At 41.7% G+C, this 17,187-nt stretch overlaps 1 protein-coding gene across 5 annotated transcripts in view; it reads left to right on the top strand.

The window, feature by feature from the left end:
- Positions 1 to 314: 314 nt before the first annotated feature.
- hspa12a (heat shock protein 12A) overlaps positions 315 to 17,187 on the top strand; it is a 42,546-nt gene continuing 25,673 nt past the window's right edge. Inside the window, exon 1 of one of the 5 annotated variants that reach the window (XM_034607899.1) lies at positions 315 to 679. In XM_034607899.1, coding sequence (XP_034463790.1) covers positions 640 to 679 — 40 coding nt within the window. In that variant the 5' untranslated portion in view covers positions 315 to 639. The remainder of the gene's footprint in view (positions 680 to 17,187) is intronic. The other 4 variants (XM_034607903.1, XM_034607900.1, XM_034607901.1 and 1 more) reach the window with 4 other exon arrangements.

The following is a 17,187-nucleotide window of genomic DNA, read 5'->3' as shown; positions in this document are numbered from 1 at the left end:
TGAATGGATGAATGGATGAATGGATGAATGGATGAATAGATGGATAGATGGATAGATGGGTGGATAGATGGGACCACAGGCAGCCCAAATGGTTACTATGTCATCAATATGTGACTGACAACGAAGACAAAACAAGAAAAGAGCCCCCCCCCCCCCCCCCCCCCTTCCTCACGTCCAGTTTCCATACACTCCTCCTATCATTGATAAAGTTGTCACTCCTTCACATCATCATGTTCATGAGGAGCAGAGCTCAGCATCTCTAGTGTCCCAGCAGCAGCAGCAGCAGCAGGATTCCTCAGCAGGGCAGAGTGTGGTGGGAGGGGCGGACATAGCAGCAGCAGCAGCAGCAGTGTAGTCTGGGGTCCAACATCCACTCTGCTCCCCCCACCCCCTCCTCCACTTCCACAGCACTTGGGACCCCCATGTGTGCGTGTGCGTGTTAAAGCTCCTCCGTGAAACAGGAAGCGGCGAGGCGGAGTGAAGTTTCCGTGGATTTAGCAGCGCGGGAAGCTTCACGTGTGGTTTTTGACGCTGAGGTGTTTCTTCTTCTTCGCTCGGTTTTATCGGTACAGCAGGAAAATTGCTTGGTGCAGCTGCATCGGGGAGAAGGCTCTGGAGGAGGAGACACTGCGGGACGTGATGACTGACAAACAAGCGGCGACAGAGGAGATAGTACCAGGTAAGATAACCCGGCTGTGCGGGTTTTTTTGGGGGGGGTTTGCAGCGGTGGGTGATCAGGGGGGGAATGCATGCGCACGCAGCCCGTGCTTTAGCGTGGTCGTGTGCGGGACGCGGTCAAAGTGGAGGCTGCTGACTCCGTTGGTTTTTTCATGACGGTGTGATTCAGTGACAAATGTCCTCCACCGCAGTGCGGGGAGGCTGAGAGGACCGCGGAGCCCTGCCCCGGCTGTCCAAGGGCAGCCGCAGTGCACAGGACCTCGCCCGGCCGGGCCCCCCCCCCCCCACACAAACACAGCGGCACTCCCCGTACGAGCACCCCGATTTTTAAAAGTTACTTTGGGGTGGAGTGCGTCAACTCGGTCGCAGCGCGAGGAGAACGCAGCCCGGACCTGCGCAGCTTGTTTCTCCGCAGAGTTTGGTCACACGGCCCGTCCCACCAGAGTTCTGAGTCAATGCAGCAAAACCAGGGCCGCAGGTAACAGTGTGTTCCTCCAGTAACACAGTGTCCATCCACCGGGCTCTGCTCTGACTGGACCTTTCCAAGTGTCTCCATTAGCTGGAGACCACCGCCCGCTCGATGTCCTCCCTGATATCATTCTGTTATCTTGGGGACATAACGTGCTGGGATGACAGCCACACGAACTCCACTGGAATTTCTCCCATTTCATTATTGCTCGTTTGTCTCAAAGCACAAACACACAGGAAACACAGATCCTTTTTGTAAGAGCCTTTGGAGACACCCATACTCTACAATTCGGCATACACCCAAAACATAAAGCAGAGTTTATTGTACACATATTGAAACTTTTAGGCTTCGCCATCTTGAGGGCGACATTGAGCCATGTTTATTCCTTAAAGGTAGGAAGTTAAACATGTGATTCTCATGTTACTGTAGCTTCCACAAATGCTGGACATCATATGTCTTTCCTTAAATTAGGCAATAAATGAAATGTAGTTTGGTCGATTTGAAGTTCTCAGATATTGGGGTGAACCATCCTCAGGGCTTGGCAACACACCAGTGTTATGTAAGGTAACTGGCTGACTAACACAGAGACTGCAGGCCAGTGATGTCCTGCAGGGATGGGGGCGGAATACCAGACTCTGTGAGCCTCCTAAAGCTCGAGCAGGTTGCTTGTGTTGTTGAAAGGTAAACTTCTATCTTCAGAGATTTCGTGTGACACCCTGAAAACTAACAACTCTTGCTTAGTGTGTGAGTTTTTGAATGTAAGTCAAATATCTGTGGATGAAGTGCTTTATTCCAACAGTAATTTGTGGTTTGGTCCTGTCTCTTGTAGTTCTGTCTGGCCTTCACCCATCACAGGAATAGCTTTTTGTTTAAGCATTTAAAAAGAAAGTCAAGATTGAGAAGAGTTCAAAGTCTTGATGCAATTGTTTGGAGTGACTGTGATTACTGCAAGGCACAAATGCAGCATCACTGCTGACCCGCCTCTCTGGATCTCCCCCAGCAGTCAGATGAAACTGCATTAACTTGTGGCAGGGTGTTGCACAATCATGATGAATGGCAACACTCACAGCCAAAAGTCGTATGTTATTGGGTCTGACACTGAGCTCAACTGAATACATCGTTTGTCAGTCAAGACATCATGTCTGGCTACTTGCCTCCGTGTCTAATATTATTTACTTGGACTCTCAGCTGCTTGATTTATGTTTATCTTGCATTTGTACTGCAGCTTTTTGAGGATGACATAGGCCTTTTGTTTCGGATTTGTTCCTGTGGACATGCTTTCTGACCTTCCATTGGGCCCATTCATATCAGAGAGATCAGCCAAGTTTTTAGATGCTAAACATACAAATACCAGCAAAATAGTGCAATTTAAAATGTACTGTTTCTTTTTAAATTCCATTATTCACTTATGAGTACATTTCTATGCTTGTTGACTGTGGCTACTTCCATCCCAGTATGTTTTAGTTTTAAAATAAGAACAATCTCAGTGCAGATAAGCACTTTAGCTCCATATCAGAACTGATCTCCTACATACTAAGACACCTATACACACATATCACTTTAACATTCAGGTACACTGGTCTCATGCTTGTTAATATGAAGCAGATTGACTTCTTTGTAATTGTTTGCTTAGGTTTCAGTTAATACTACGAACGAGGAACGGCAATTGTGAAAAGCAGGGATTTCTTTACTTGGGCTGACGACAAGGTGGAACTGTTACTGACAGTGAGTGTACGCAGCACTTTGAATTCATCACTGATAGTAGAGTCATGATTGATAACATCCAATCAGGAGGCAAATGTAGGGAACTGAGTGTTCTATAAACATCTCTGCTTCTGTCCATCCAGACTGAACATTTTCAAACTAAAAGTTCTCTGTGTTAAGGGCTCAAAGGCTCCTAAGAAGAGTGGATGGCACGTGTGAACATAGCAAAAGTGATGCATGTGGATGTAGCCCCAGACTGAGTCGCCCTAAAGGTTAAAGCCGAGTAGAACTGTGCTTGGAATCACTCTGTATGATGTCTCCGTGGGCTGAAAAGAATAGAGTAAGTTGTCCTGCCCTTAGGTGCACACAGTATAAAAACACTGGTGTGTGTGTGCATGTGTGTGTGTGTGTGTGTGTGTGTGTGTGTGTGCGTGTAGGGGCTTCATCCTTCCTTCAGATCCTCTGTAAAAGAAAAGGTCTTTTACTGAGTGGCTGTTGAAGCAGGATTAATCTCACAACCTCTGCAGTTGTCTTTTGATAGAAATAATGTATTTCCGCATGAATATAATGTTGCAGGTTCATAAATGTCCGGTCTAATTTCATGTGGAATTCACAAAATTTATGAATAATTTCAAGGACAGTTGCACTATGCTTGTTGCCATGGTAACATTCCACACCTTTCTTTTATGTTCCTAAATGAGACAGAACACTAAAAAAATACCATCTCATGCAATATGTATCCTACATACAGTACTGGCTAGTTTTGTGATGATTTGGGTGAAGTGAATAGAGATCATTTTTGCTGAATCATGCTTTGTCTTTCCACTGCTGTATCTGCACTGCAGAGTCAAACTGCAACATCATCCTCTCAGACAGCTGTCCAGATTGTCCATTGACTAAGTATACATTTTCCTTTTATATTATCCAGGACTGCAGTACAGACCAGTTCAGGGAGTTCACGCAGCCAATTGACATCATTCAGAACACCTCTTAGCTCTTAACCTAATCGATAAAGGACATTCTGGACCTGAGAAGTCATTATGGGCCAATCAGGCATTTTATCAAGTGTGCTGGTTTAACCTCACAGATATAGAAACATCCAAATACAGCACAGTTAAAACTACAGACAGCTGTAGATTTGAGTATCTCACTGTCAGGTCAAACAGGAACGGTCCACTAAAAGGATTAAAAGGTGTCAGATTAGGAAACACAGTAGGATGTAACAGTAGTGGCAGGATATCTCAAACGCTCTCGTTTTTTAAAGGTCAAGAATTCTTGATATCCTTGTAGAACAGTCTGAGATGTCCTTTTAACAGTGCAACCCTGGCTTCTGTTTTCATTGCATGATTTTTTTTCTACTTCAAAATCATAAAAAATGATATCCTGATGCTGATACCTCAAGGTCGCTGTGATTTTCTCATTGTGATTATCACAGTGAAGCAGATTTTTACATCACACGTCCTGTATAACAAAATAAAATTGTGGACATTTGTATCGTACTTTCATTCTCAGTTTCAGGAGCGTTACACAGCTAGTTCCACATATGCACTGTAAGGTACGATATAGACCTTTGATAGTCCTTTGTTGTCGTGGGGAATTCTGACCCTTTAGCTGCGAGAGGCGGCTGTCCATAATATTAGTTTAGAGAAGAAGCAGTTTGAAGTGAAACAGTTTTGATGTTTTCCACACTTAACATCATGGCTTGACAGCTTCCTGAGACATTGAAACCATCTGAACCATCTGACAGTCTGTGACTTGGGTAAATGCAGTAAGTGATAAGTGATGCACTGATTGTAATGCTCCCTTGATGCATGACAATACAGCATGTAGTGGTACAGAGTACAGGACCATACCGGCTTACTTTCACCGCCACTACTACAACAAAGAGCAGGTCAGAGGTAATAACTGTATGCTAAACTCCCATAGCACCACCAGGTATCAAATACACAAACACAAGCAGTGCCTGTGCAAATCTAGTTATGAATGGGAATATAGAAATATGTATATTATCATAATGTAATGTTGCCATGTCAGTAACAAAGCACTATCGCTTTTAAACTTCCTCTGTGCTCAGACGACCGTTTCTCCTTCTCTGGATTTGGTGGTTTTCTCCAACTTCTTTTGGGGATCCTGAACCACGTCTCCAACACTCCTCTGTTCATATGTGGCCCTTCCTTATTTACCAGAATTATTGTTTTCTAGCCGCTGTTCTAACTGTTTGATTTTAACCAGGATGTTCTGATTCCTGTGCGCCCTCCATTTTGGTCCGACTGCTAACAAAAAAATGCTAAAGTGTATATTGTACTTTAAGGACACAGGCAGGGAGTAGCCAAGAGTCCGCCAGGTGATGATTCTTACGTCACTGGCGGTCTCTGAAGTTGATAGTGTTCTGTTGTGTAAATTAGAGCCTCCTGTGTAAAGGGTCTGAGCCAGGCCATTAAACAATGATAGCAATCATCACTATATCATACAGGGTTAGTAGAATAGAGCTGTTAATATACCTTATATAAGTTTATATTTTTTAATGCAAAATACTCAAAGCCCATTTATCAGAATTGGTATCGCGAAGGGAAAGTGTTATCGGAACCTCTCTCTTTTTTTCCATGTCAAACTTTATTTTAGGGAAATATCTGGTTTACTGGAAGTTTCTGCAAAGCAGGCTCATTTGTAGCTAAAAGAGTTTAAAAGCTTCCGGCCTGAATGAGTTGGATGAAGAAAACAAATGGTCCCTCATTTACATAACAGTGTCAGTCAGACCGACCCGACATTTGCCAAGGAAAGGGCTGCGCTGTTGTTGGTGTGTTGTTTCCTGACCATGTCGGAGTCCAGCTGGAGGAGCGGGCTTTGCTATGTGATTGGCCAACACCGCACCTTGCCAGATGACCTCACGTTGTGTTGCAGCAAAAGCGGAGCCAGGTTCAACTTATTTGGTTCATGACAAAAGTGTTTATGCAAACAGGGGAAGCTTTACTGGGAGTTAAGCAGTTATACGGTGTGGTACCTACTGATATTGGGCCGTTACATGTATACGACAGAAGAAAAAAGGTGCAGTCTTACCACATCAGTCTCTTTCTGAATCATGTGGTTGCTGCCTGTTTTGAACACAGTGACGGTGGAAAGTAAACATGTTAATTAGTATTTGTGATGGTTGTGTGTGGGAATTTTGTGTTGTAATGCCCACAGCTGGTTGTGATAACTCTCTGCAGTATTGGAACGAAGATTATCCTCCGTCCTAGGAGCCACATGTGGAGTATATCAGGGTCTTTACTCTCCTTTTAGGCTGTGTCCTTTAATCGTTAGAGAAAGATACTGGTGTTGCTTGGATTGTCTTAAAAGCACAAAAGATTTGACTGTGTTCAGATATATCACACTTGTACTGGTTTTCTGGTTTTGTACCTTAAATCACTGATATGCTTTGGAAGATGAGATAGAAAATGGCTCATGGACAATTTGGCAGATAGAAAAACCCAGTCATTATAGAATATGCATTCTATAATAAGTACATTTCAGACATTATGACAATAAAGGGTCACAGTCCTTTTGGGATTTACAACACTAATTTAATTTAACAGAAACCATTCCTTTATCATAGTTTTTTTCATTTATAGTTGAGAAAAGCAATAAATACATGGTGTACCATCCATTAGTATCTTGAGCTGCTGTCAGGCATGCACTGAACTCCGGAGATCCTCCGCTGTATGTGTGAACACAAATGTCAGAGTTTCTGCCCCTTCAGTATAACGTCCGCAGGAACTCCAGAAGAGCCACTGGGAGAACGCTTGTCCATGCACTGACTGGAGCAGCATGCAACAATATTTATTTCTAATAACTACACCCACCAACTTTATAACCACAAAATGATTCAGTAATTGTATTTGTCTGAAAAGAAGCACTGTCAACTTTGAATGACTACAAGCCAACTTGAATACAAGTTTGTCCTTTATCTTTGTCCTGCAATCTTGATGAGACTGGCACTTCCATCCATCTTTGTGGCATCATTTCAAACGTTGGATTTAATATCCGTTGTTCCAAATACAATACAGTGTAATGATGATTCTTCAAGTTTAAAAAAAAATAAAAAAAGCTTTAGTTACAAGATTGAAATCCTCAAATGTATTATTATATTTACAGCAACTACAGTACTCATGATGGTCTGTCTGTAAAACTGTCTGTCTTTATCACATGAAGCCACAGGGCACACTAAAGAGCTATGATTGTATTGTATCACCTTATTTGTGTACATTTCATATTGTATGAAAATGCTAACACCCAGGATATATAAATTGATCCCTAAAAAAAACATTGTAGGGAAAATGGGAGCAGGAGGCCATTTTCAGCATTGTGTCATGTCTCTGACAGGAGCCATGTGGAGGTAGTATGTGTGGAGGAGAGGGAGTTACAGGATGGGGGAGGGGCTTACAGGCTTTCAGATAGGAGCTGGGGGAGAGAGAGGGAGGAAACAGTGCTCATTTAAAAATACAAACATTGTTAGGAAGCCTGAACTGTGACACATTATTTTTCTCTCTGCAATTATCATGCCGTAATCTTTCCCTCCGTTAGCCCATTGAATCTTGTGAGCGCTCTCTTACTACTAACTGCACAGTTTATGATGTTAAATGCATCCTATAAGCTCCACGAGTTAAGAAACAATATGCTGAGGCTCAAGTGAGGGTAATTGGTTTCATATGGTGCTGTGGCATGTCAGCTATGTACAGTGGTAACACTAAGTATGTGAATCTTTTGAACAATCTGCTTAGAAATGTGTCTTTAAAGATGGTCATATCTTCATCAAAGTTACACGAATGAACAAACACAGTCTAGTTAAAGCATAGGTTGGTAAAATGTGTGTGAAAAGCTAAACCCTCACATTTGCCAAAAAAGCATTTTGATTCTCCCCTATGCTACGGGGAAAATGTGTTTTGTGAATGGATGAAACCGAGGTTGAATTGTTTGAAGTACATGCAGCACAATGTATGGTTTAAAAAGGGCACTACATACCAACATGAAATCAATACTTCCCAAAGGCGAGGGAGCATCATGTTGGGGGAGAATTCTAGTTAATTAAGTAATATCACAGGATAATATCAGTGTAGCTGTCTGGGCGGATGTTGGGTGATGTAGCAGCAGATTGACCAAAATTACAGAAGTAAATGTTCTACAGAATTATCTAAAGCAGGGTACATCTGCCTTCTGGAGTCGGAGCCCAGATCGTAATCCAATCGAGATGACAGCACGGGGGAAGAGCAGCAGCCTCTTGATGAGTTATTAGTGAATATGAAGCAGAATGAAATGCCCTTTTAGTTTACTGCAAGTTCTCTCAGACAGAAATGTCTCCTTAAAAGGAGAAGCTGCTCTGCTAAACTGTGACTACTTCTACACTGGTCAATATTTCATAGGGAATCTGTTTAAATATACACAGCCCCAGAGAAGCAGAGCTGCAGAGTCAGGTCTGAAACATGAAGGTGTGTGATACAATGGGAGACCACTGGTCACATCAAATTGCAATAATCACTTCATTGTGTAGCTATCACACTCAGAACTGAAATGAGGTGTGCTCACTTGTCCAAGATATCTTAATAACACATGTTTGTTGTCAAAATTCCGTTGTAAATCCAAATGTGTGCTGTTGTCAGAGATTACGACAGATACTGATGCGTTGAAGTGGATGTCGACTCGTCACAATGACGATCTATTTTTGTCAAGTCTGTCTTAATTGTTAACTGTTTGCAGTAATCAAAGACTATTTCAGCTCAGCTTTTGTCGTCATCACTATTTCCATTACAGACAGGCAGGAAGGAAAGCCATTGTTCTGCAGGGAGTTTCAAGGCATTTCCTCAGTGAGCGGCTAAGTCGCTCTACCCTCTCCAGGAACCCGTCCCGCTCTTTCTTTGTTGCAGACGTCTCTGTTCATTGTTTCATATAAAAGTCTTTGTTTCCTTGTTGTACTGAACAATGCATCCCTTTGGCCTTTTACACATCTGTCTCACTAAAAGCTAAAGCTCTGTCTGGTGACTTTGATGTTAAAACACTTAGCAAATATGAAGGTGTAAGTGATGGTGATTTAAAATGCTACTGGATTTTTGAATGCAAAGAGCCTTCTGCTTTTGATTTCAGTTTTTTTCCTCCCACAGAGGGCAGATTCCCGGAAATTAAATACCAGCATGGTTCAGAGAGTTGCACTAAATGTAAGTTCCAGGTACTTTAAGGGGTTAGCAGCAGTAATGCCAGTTTTGATTGGTCAAACAGATGTGTCATTACATCACAAAGAGGGAAAGAATTGCATATCCTGTTAGAGGTTATTCCTTTTCCAGATAAGGGTGAATGATGATGATTACTCACCACTTTACTTACAAACCTTTTGTCTTAAAAATGTATTAATTTCACAGAAGTAGCCCCATTGTGAGGTACAAACCTTTCTGTCTTGGCTGGGTGGAGTTTCTTCTGTTTTGTATCACTTTAATTCTACTCCATGTTTGTTTATGTTGCCTTCATGCTACATCAGTGTTGAGTGGAAAAACATAAAGCGGCATTCTCATGTGTGCATGAGTGTGCCTGTGATCCAACCAAATAAACGATAAAAGCAGAACATGATAAGGTAGGCTTTTTACCATCATCGCATATATTGCAATATCATATTGCGTGACGTGACAAAAAGCATGACTGCAACACACACAACAGAACACTTTACTATTGCGGTTGAACAGGACTTCCAATGCTTCAGAATGAATGGCGGTAGACCAGTACACAATAACATAAGCTTGTTGGACAAGCAAAGATGTCCATTAGCGCTTAGGGAGTGGAGGTCATTCAAAAGAAGAAGAAGTTAGGATTAGGACTTGGACCTTGTTCCAACCCAGCAGTACCAGTTGGTCTCCATCTGTTAATAAACTCATATTTTAAGGACATTTTCGCAAGAATTAGAATAGTAACAGTATCTGCCTCAAATCAACCATCTGTCCACAAATCTGCTCTATTTTACTCTCGCGCACATAAACAAGAAGTCTCTGTTGGAGTCTTGAGAAAGAAGTAAGTGTGCAAATTACACTGGAAACACAAGTAACAAACTCATACCAAAGTCTGATAAGGTTCTTAAACATTCAGGTGATGTGAAGCCCTGTTTGACAGGTTGTGAGATTGTTGTGGAGAAGGTAAAGCCTATGTTTTTAAGCCTGGCTGTATCTCTGTGTGACTGTAAAGCAGTCCAGAGAGAGCCCTTGTCAGGATGTGTTGATCCATCACAGTTTACTGTGCAGCCTGAGTGAGTGGGCTGGAGAATGTTAAATCATTCAAATCCTCTTCATTATAAGAATTGGTCAGGAATTTGTGGTTAATTGACTCTTATCTATATTTAAAATTTGTATTAATACTCAACATTCTTACTGATGTCTTTTCTTGATCACACCTTGTCTACAAATACAAACTCACTCACCTGCACATTTAGTGTCAGCTTAGCTCTGCCTGGGAAACACCTTATATTTAATATCCAGACGTGACAGAAGTACCAGTTGCTACTAGAAAGCAAATAATACAATTTCCCAAAGAGTCAAATTTATACTCATACTGCAGGTATGTAATGACCTGTGAGAGAATCTCATTTCTATGGAATCTCATTTCTATGGAATCTCATTTCTCATTTCTTTAATTATCCCAGGGTTTTTCAGGGGAATTTATCCACCATGACAACAATAAAGATTGTTTTCCATAAAAATGATTAGATATAAAGCTTTTGAATATCTGCAAGTGATTAGCATCTTCGTTCTACAATATGTCTTCAATCACCCATGAAAATGCGTGAGTATTACAGTGTGTGTGTGCAGATCTGTGTGCGTCTTAGATGAGACTCAGCTTGTGTGGATTTATATGTGTGCGTAGTGGCTGCAGCTGTTGTCAGGCTGTTCTCTGCACTGTGTGTCTGGGCTGACGGCCAAGTGGATGCGTCAGCCAGGGGAGAGAGAGCAGAGGGTCTCACCCTTTCTCCCCCCCCTCTCTCAGCATGGCATGAATGAATGGGACCTCAGATGGGCAGAAGAAACAGCCCCTCTCTCCCCAAACTCATTTTGCTGTCGGCCTTATGAATGTGGCTCTTTGATAGTTGATTTTTTTGTGTTTATGCCTCACAGTTTGCTGCAGTGAATTTAATGAGGCTCCTCTTGTGCTATTGTAGGTAACAGTCTGTGCCTCACTTTGTATCTGTCTCTGTGTTTCATCAAAGTCTTAGATGCCACTGTACTCTGAAACAGACCTCTACTGTCAATCAAGATGTCCTAAGATCCTCTGTAGGTCTTTAAACAAGTTCATGAACATGTTACATTTTAAATATTTAAACTAGATACAGCATACAAACTTAATTATAATATAGTTCATAGCTGCAAGGCCTTGGGGCAAAATTGTAGTCAACTCGTAGAATGTCCTTTTTAATTGGATTTTATAAATTTGCATGAAGAACAGTCGAGACGTAAAACGCTCTGGGAAACAATGGACAACTTATCTAAAAAAAAATATTGTACATGCAGACAAATAATAGACAAGTGTTTAGAAAATCCAAACTCGTACAAGAGTATGGGGTCTTGATTCACGCCCCCCCCCCCCCTTCTCCATCGTCCAAGCTGCCTATAAAGCACCACAGGGTGCACGTGAAGAAGACGATCATAAGTTCATGTATTCTTCTGCATGGGTCACATTTCCATTTCCCACACAGACACTATTGTCGACATCCATTTGCAGCTGTATGTGTGCACACAAAGGGTCGTATAAGCAGAACGATGCTGTCGATCTGTGTATATGAGATGAGAAGGGAAGCGGGGTTTCTGTCAAGATGTTTTTCTTAACCTGCTTTCAGACATGCACTGAACTCCGCTGTTCCTCCGTATTTTCCCCCGGAGGAGGTGTATCATGTGTAAGCGCAAATGTCCGAGATGCTCTGCAGCGATGACGCTTCTAATGCACGACAGACACAATAAAAAAAGACACAGACAAAGATGTCTGTAGAGTTTGTGGTGATAAGACCCAACGCCTGTGTCTGCGTGTGTCCTCTAACCAGAAGGTCGGAGGTCCTATCCCAATCGTCCCCATCTTCATGCTGAAGTGTCCCTGGGCAAGATACTGAACCCTGAATTGCCTCTAGAACATGTATTTCCACATAGATTGTATGAATGTGTGTGTGAATGGCAACAAAACTGTACTGTAAAGCGCTTTGAGTGTTCATAAAGATTAGAGAAGCTCTATATAAAACAGACCATTTACGAATATTTCAGTTATTTGCTCCAAACCTGCTCATTTTACTGCTACTGCTTTGTCAGAATAGATGTGGAGTGAGCTACACTCAGCCAAGAACAACATTAAAAATATTGTAATATAAGTTTTTTTTAACTTATAAGTGAATTTTGACATGGACTATTTTCTGGTATCCTTTTTTTCTTGTGTTGTGACAGCTGTTTTCTGGGTCACTGTGTTTGAAGGGTTCCTGGTGTCCGGCTCCCTGCTTTGTTAAAAGCATCTATTGGATTATTATTATTTATTCATCAGACAGACCTCTTTGAAACTGACCTTAGTTCAGCAGATCAAAGCTCACAATAATGTGTGATAAAAAGACTTCCCTTATTCATTGATATAAATCTTTTTAAATGTTTTTAGTAGACTAAATGATTTATTTTAGTCAAAGCACAAGTGTCTGGTCATTGTACTCTTCTGGCTCAGACTTCAGAGTAAGTCTGTTGGGGAATAGATGGAATGTGAGGCCAAGAGGAAGTCACTGCTCTTACAGAGACGAGAGAATAGCAAGAGTCTTCATATCCTTTTCAGCTGCATAGTAAACACTGCTATGACATCATGGGTCCAGCAGACTTTTCAATCAAATAGAAGATTTCCTGTTTCATTCTGCGCATCGTTCTCCAGTGCGTGGACGGTGGATTCTCTGCAGTCTGTCGTGACTCAGAATTCTCTCATCAGTTCTCTTAATGTTCTGAAAAGTAGTTTTGTTAAGTGCTACAAGAAATGACTAGAAAACCAGAATCCATACATTATCTGTAGACCTAATCCTTTAGATTCTGGAGCCAGCCCCAGCTGACATTGGGCGAGAGGCGTGGTTCACCCTGGGGCAGCTTAGCAGCCTATCACAGGGTGGACCACTGCTGCTCAGTCTGCTATTACTATTTTCCTTTTAGACTCTGACTGCAAGTAAGTAGTGATATAGTGAGATTAGACTGTAGAGCTGCAAATACAGCAGTAGACACTGGATCATTTCGTAAAATACAGCCATACTATATTATCCTGCTGAATAAACTCAAGACTGGTTTCCTGTTGCTGTAAAACTTGTCTGGTGTCTGTACTGACTCCTTGGGTCCCACTCTGCTGCTCTGCTGCTCTGCTGTCTGCACAGTCACTGCTGATAAATAGATTTAGAAAAGAACAAAAGCATTTAGATTTAAATAAGTCTTTTTCATTTTTTTTACTTTAATAGAATACTGTGTCAGATGAAAAGATCGTTTACCGTTAAAGGTAAGGAATAAGAAAGAAATTAACAACATAAAGCTGAGAAATTTGAATTTCTAATGTAAAATTAGTGGAGGGCTGCTAATGGCTGGCTCAGTGTTCAATTGATGATAAAGACACAAACAGATAAACAGTAAGCAGGCAGGGAAGCTGCAGGACCAAACCAAACGTAGCTCCAACAGCCCGATTTGTGTAGTGGCTCAGGGGGTAAAAGTCCAGATGGCCACGCCACCATCAGTGTCAGGTATTTTAGATTAGACCAAAGGCTGTGCATAGCCTTTTACATATTGGAAGTTACGTGGATGTTGTGGTTACATGGTATGATTGTTGGAACCCTGCCAGTGTTCACATCCCACAGATTTATGACTTTTCATATAACCACTACAGTACATCAATCTGAGTCTGCCTTTGTCTCCACTTACACTCATCTGTTGCCTTTAACTGCACATTGTGGGCGTGTACTTTCATCAAAAGAAGTGCCGATGAGTACAACCTCAAGTGTTTCATGTTGGAAATGAAATAAAATAATATAAATCACTGACACACTGCAGGGCCAGTCATTGTGGCTGATTTCAACCTATAAGAGTTTTGTAACTATTGGTATGTATTGTATAATAACAAACAACAAATTACTGTAGAGAAATACCAAACAAAAACATGTTTGAGGTAATTTATTGAGGTTTTAGCTTCAGAGAGCTCTTAGAAGTTTAGTTATGTCAGGAGCCATAAACTCACATTAATGGGGGGACATTTTAGGTCATGAGCAGGTCAGACTTTTATTCTGACAGGCAGGTTCAGCTTGCTAACAGGCCAGAGATATATTTGTTTATTATGTGCATTTCTGCAGGAAACAGAGGGCACACCAGAGCTCAGACCATAAAGAAGAGGGGTCACGATAATTTTTGAGACTGAAGAGCTACCTGAAAGGTAGAGAATAAAATGGAGGGATACTTGTTTTATATAATCTCTCAGAATATTAGTGATTTACCAGTTTGCTGTGGTTGTGTAAAATATGTTGCCTGCAGACAGCGGACAGTTCAAACTATCACTTTTCTATGTGTTTGTTGAGCAGGTGGCTTTGTTAAGTTCTTAATTGACCTTTTACTTTTTATCACACAAAAAACTGTCTCTCTCTGTGTGTGTGTGTGTGTGTGTGTGTGTGTGTGTGTGTGTGTGTGTGTGTGTGTGTGTGTGTGTGTGTGTGTGTGTGTGTGTGTGTGTGTGTGTGTGTGTGTGTGTGTGTGTGTGTGTGTGTGTGTGTGCTTGTGCTTGTGCACATGCAGCCCAACCCTAGGAGGACAGCACAGAGATCAGGGCGAACCAAAGCGGATTGAAATTAATCTTTTTATTAAAATATGACTAATTTTATACAAATATACAAATACAAACAGGGAATGAGAATTAAACATCCCAATTGCCCTTCAAAAAGGTGGCCAGCTGAACTTCAATTAGTAGTTGTCTGTCGGGCCGACAGCGTACGCTAGTGGAAAGTACAAACTAAACTTTATTTAAATGTTATAAGTTGTAAAACGTCATGAATTCCCTTTAACAAAATGTTTTGTATGATGTTAAACTTATTAATGAATCATTTAAAATGCTCTAGTGGTGACTCATGTTATTTTTAGAACTGCCTTGCAGGCAACTCATTGGCTGCCTTTGGGCAACCAGGTGCTCAAGTGCATGGTGTCGGCTACCACGCATATAGAACAACTAGATTTGTGCATCACGCATGCAAACACAATACATGGGGACACACATATTATCAGCTCAGATGACTGGTGGACAAAACATTCCATCACAAGCAGTTAAAAGCAGTTCTATTTCCAGCCTATATGTGTATCATCACTATGAAATGAAACAAATGTGAGAAAACATGTAAAAGACTCAAAACACCCTTGTGTGTGATACTTCAGTAATTAGTTATGTTGCCGTCAGGGCAAAACGATTGGATGAAAATATGCCAGCATATCTTGAACTGTTTCAAATAAAAAGTAAGGACAGTAAGTCAAACAGGAATCATCCCTGTTATTAATGGCCCATAGCGCTGAATTAACCTGCATCAGTAACTTCCTCACCATGATCCACTGACATGTAGATAGGTTTTAGTTCCCTTGTAAAATGGTGTCTGGCCTCTATAGAACATAATGATGAGGGTGACGTTCACAGGTTACACTGGAAACTAAATGGCTCTAATTGTGACATTCAACAAATGACATTGTATTTAGTGTATTTTCATGGATTGTTCAACAATTTCCAGGCTGCACACTTTACACAGCTTTAAACACATGATCGTCACATCTGTTGATACTTTCTGCACTGATTCAGAAGCAGGATTGAAGGAATCAATGTTGTAGATAAACAGTTGTCGCTCACATACGACCTCTAGAAATCTGGTAATGAAATTTCTTATGGCATGGAGGTAAACAAAGTGTGCTAGCACAATGACAGAGAATGGCTCAGCCAAACCTGAGTAATCCAGCACTTTAGATATTATTTAGCACAAGAGCAATTACTTTACGTGATGAGATTTTTATGGCCATTGTGGGGAATAAAAACTCGGGGTTGGAAAGGTGATTTAGGGAGTGGGCTGCTGGGGGCCATGGAAAGACAGGCCGGGTGGTGGCTGGATGAAGCCTAGCCACAGGTGGTCTGTAATTCTGCACCATAATTGCCTGGAATAGTGTATTATGGGTCTTCGGACCACTCATCCACTCCGTAGGGGTGGACAAGAAAAAAGGATGAGTGAGGCGGAAAAACAGGATGGATAACACGATGTCCCGTCGCGAGACAATTCTGCCAGACACTTACAATACGTCGAGGGAGTATTGTTATTGTGTGGATTCAAAGAACATTTTCTGTGAACGCTATTAAGCCAGACTAATGAAAATGATGGTCGCAAATGGAGCGATAATCTCTGATTCAATTGAAGAGTGATTGTGTTTTAAAGACAGGTGCAACAGACGTTTTCTGCTCTCTGAATCCAGTAGATGTTGTCAGTGTGCGGTTCTGGACCAAGAAAGGAGGAATCTTTTCTCCTCTCTGGTGTTTACAGGCCAGAAAATAGTTCTCAGGGTTCAGGGGCAGGACCTCTGGAGTGATTTGTTCAGTGCCTGGTTCCGGGGCACTTATGCTTCTGGTCTGCGTCTCCTTCGATGCAGTGACTGTTAGTTGCAGAAGGCTCATTACGAAGTGAGGACAAAGAACATCTGCATCCACTCGACCAGTCAACTTCGATGGGTGCCTAAATTTATTTTCATAGTTGATTCAATCATTGTTCAAACACAAATGTCAAATATTATCTGGTTTCACCCTCTGACTTATGAGGACCTGCTGCTTTTCTTTGTCTGCTGTAATAGTTCAGGGGTTAATTCAGGGGTTTTGGACTCAGGGATCAAATCAGGCTGTGGGAACAAAATGTCAGACATTATAAATGTACAATGAACACATACATATTACATTCATATCATACTACACACACACACACACACACACACACACATACACACACACGCTCATCACACTGAGAACTGTACCACACACACCAGCGGTAGATGGGCACAATAAAACTGACCTGAGGGGCAATGAGCTGTATACAACAAACCACAACAGGCTTTCAACCATAGTTCATAGTTATCTGCTGTTTATGTGGGCAGATCCCAGCTCTGTTCAAATGCGATTGTCTACAGCCGCCTACTGTCTTCTGATCAATCTGGTCAACCTTTGACCTCTGCCTCTTCTACCTCTTCGTCAACACTGTTCACACTAGCTGTCTCTGAATTCAAAGAAAGGCAAAGAAAGAAAACAAATATCTCATGATGACAAAGAAGAGCCATACACATAGGAGA

This window comes from Hippoglossus hippoglossus, chromosome 15 (assembly GCF_009819705.1).
Source record: "Hippoglossus hippoglossus isolate fHipHip1 chromosome 15, fHipHip1.pri, whole genome shotgun sequence".
NCBI classification, from domain to species: Eukaryota; Metazoa; Chordata; class Actinopteri; order Pleuronectiformes; family Pleuronectidae; genus Hippoglossus; species Hippoglossus hippoglossus.
This window is presented reverse-complemented; position numbering and strand designations above follow the sequence as displayed.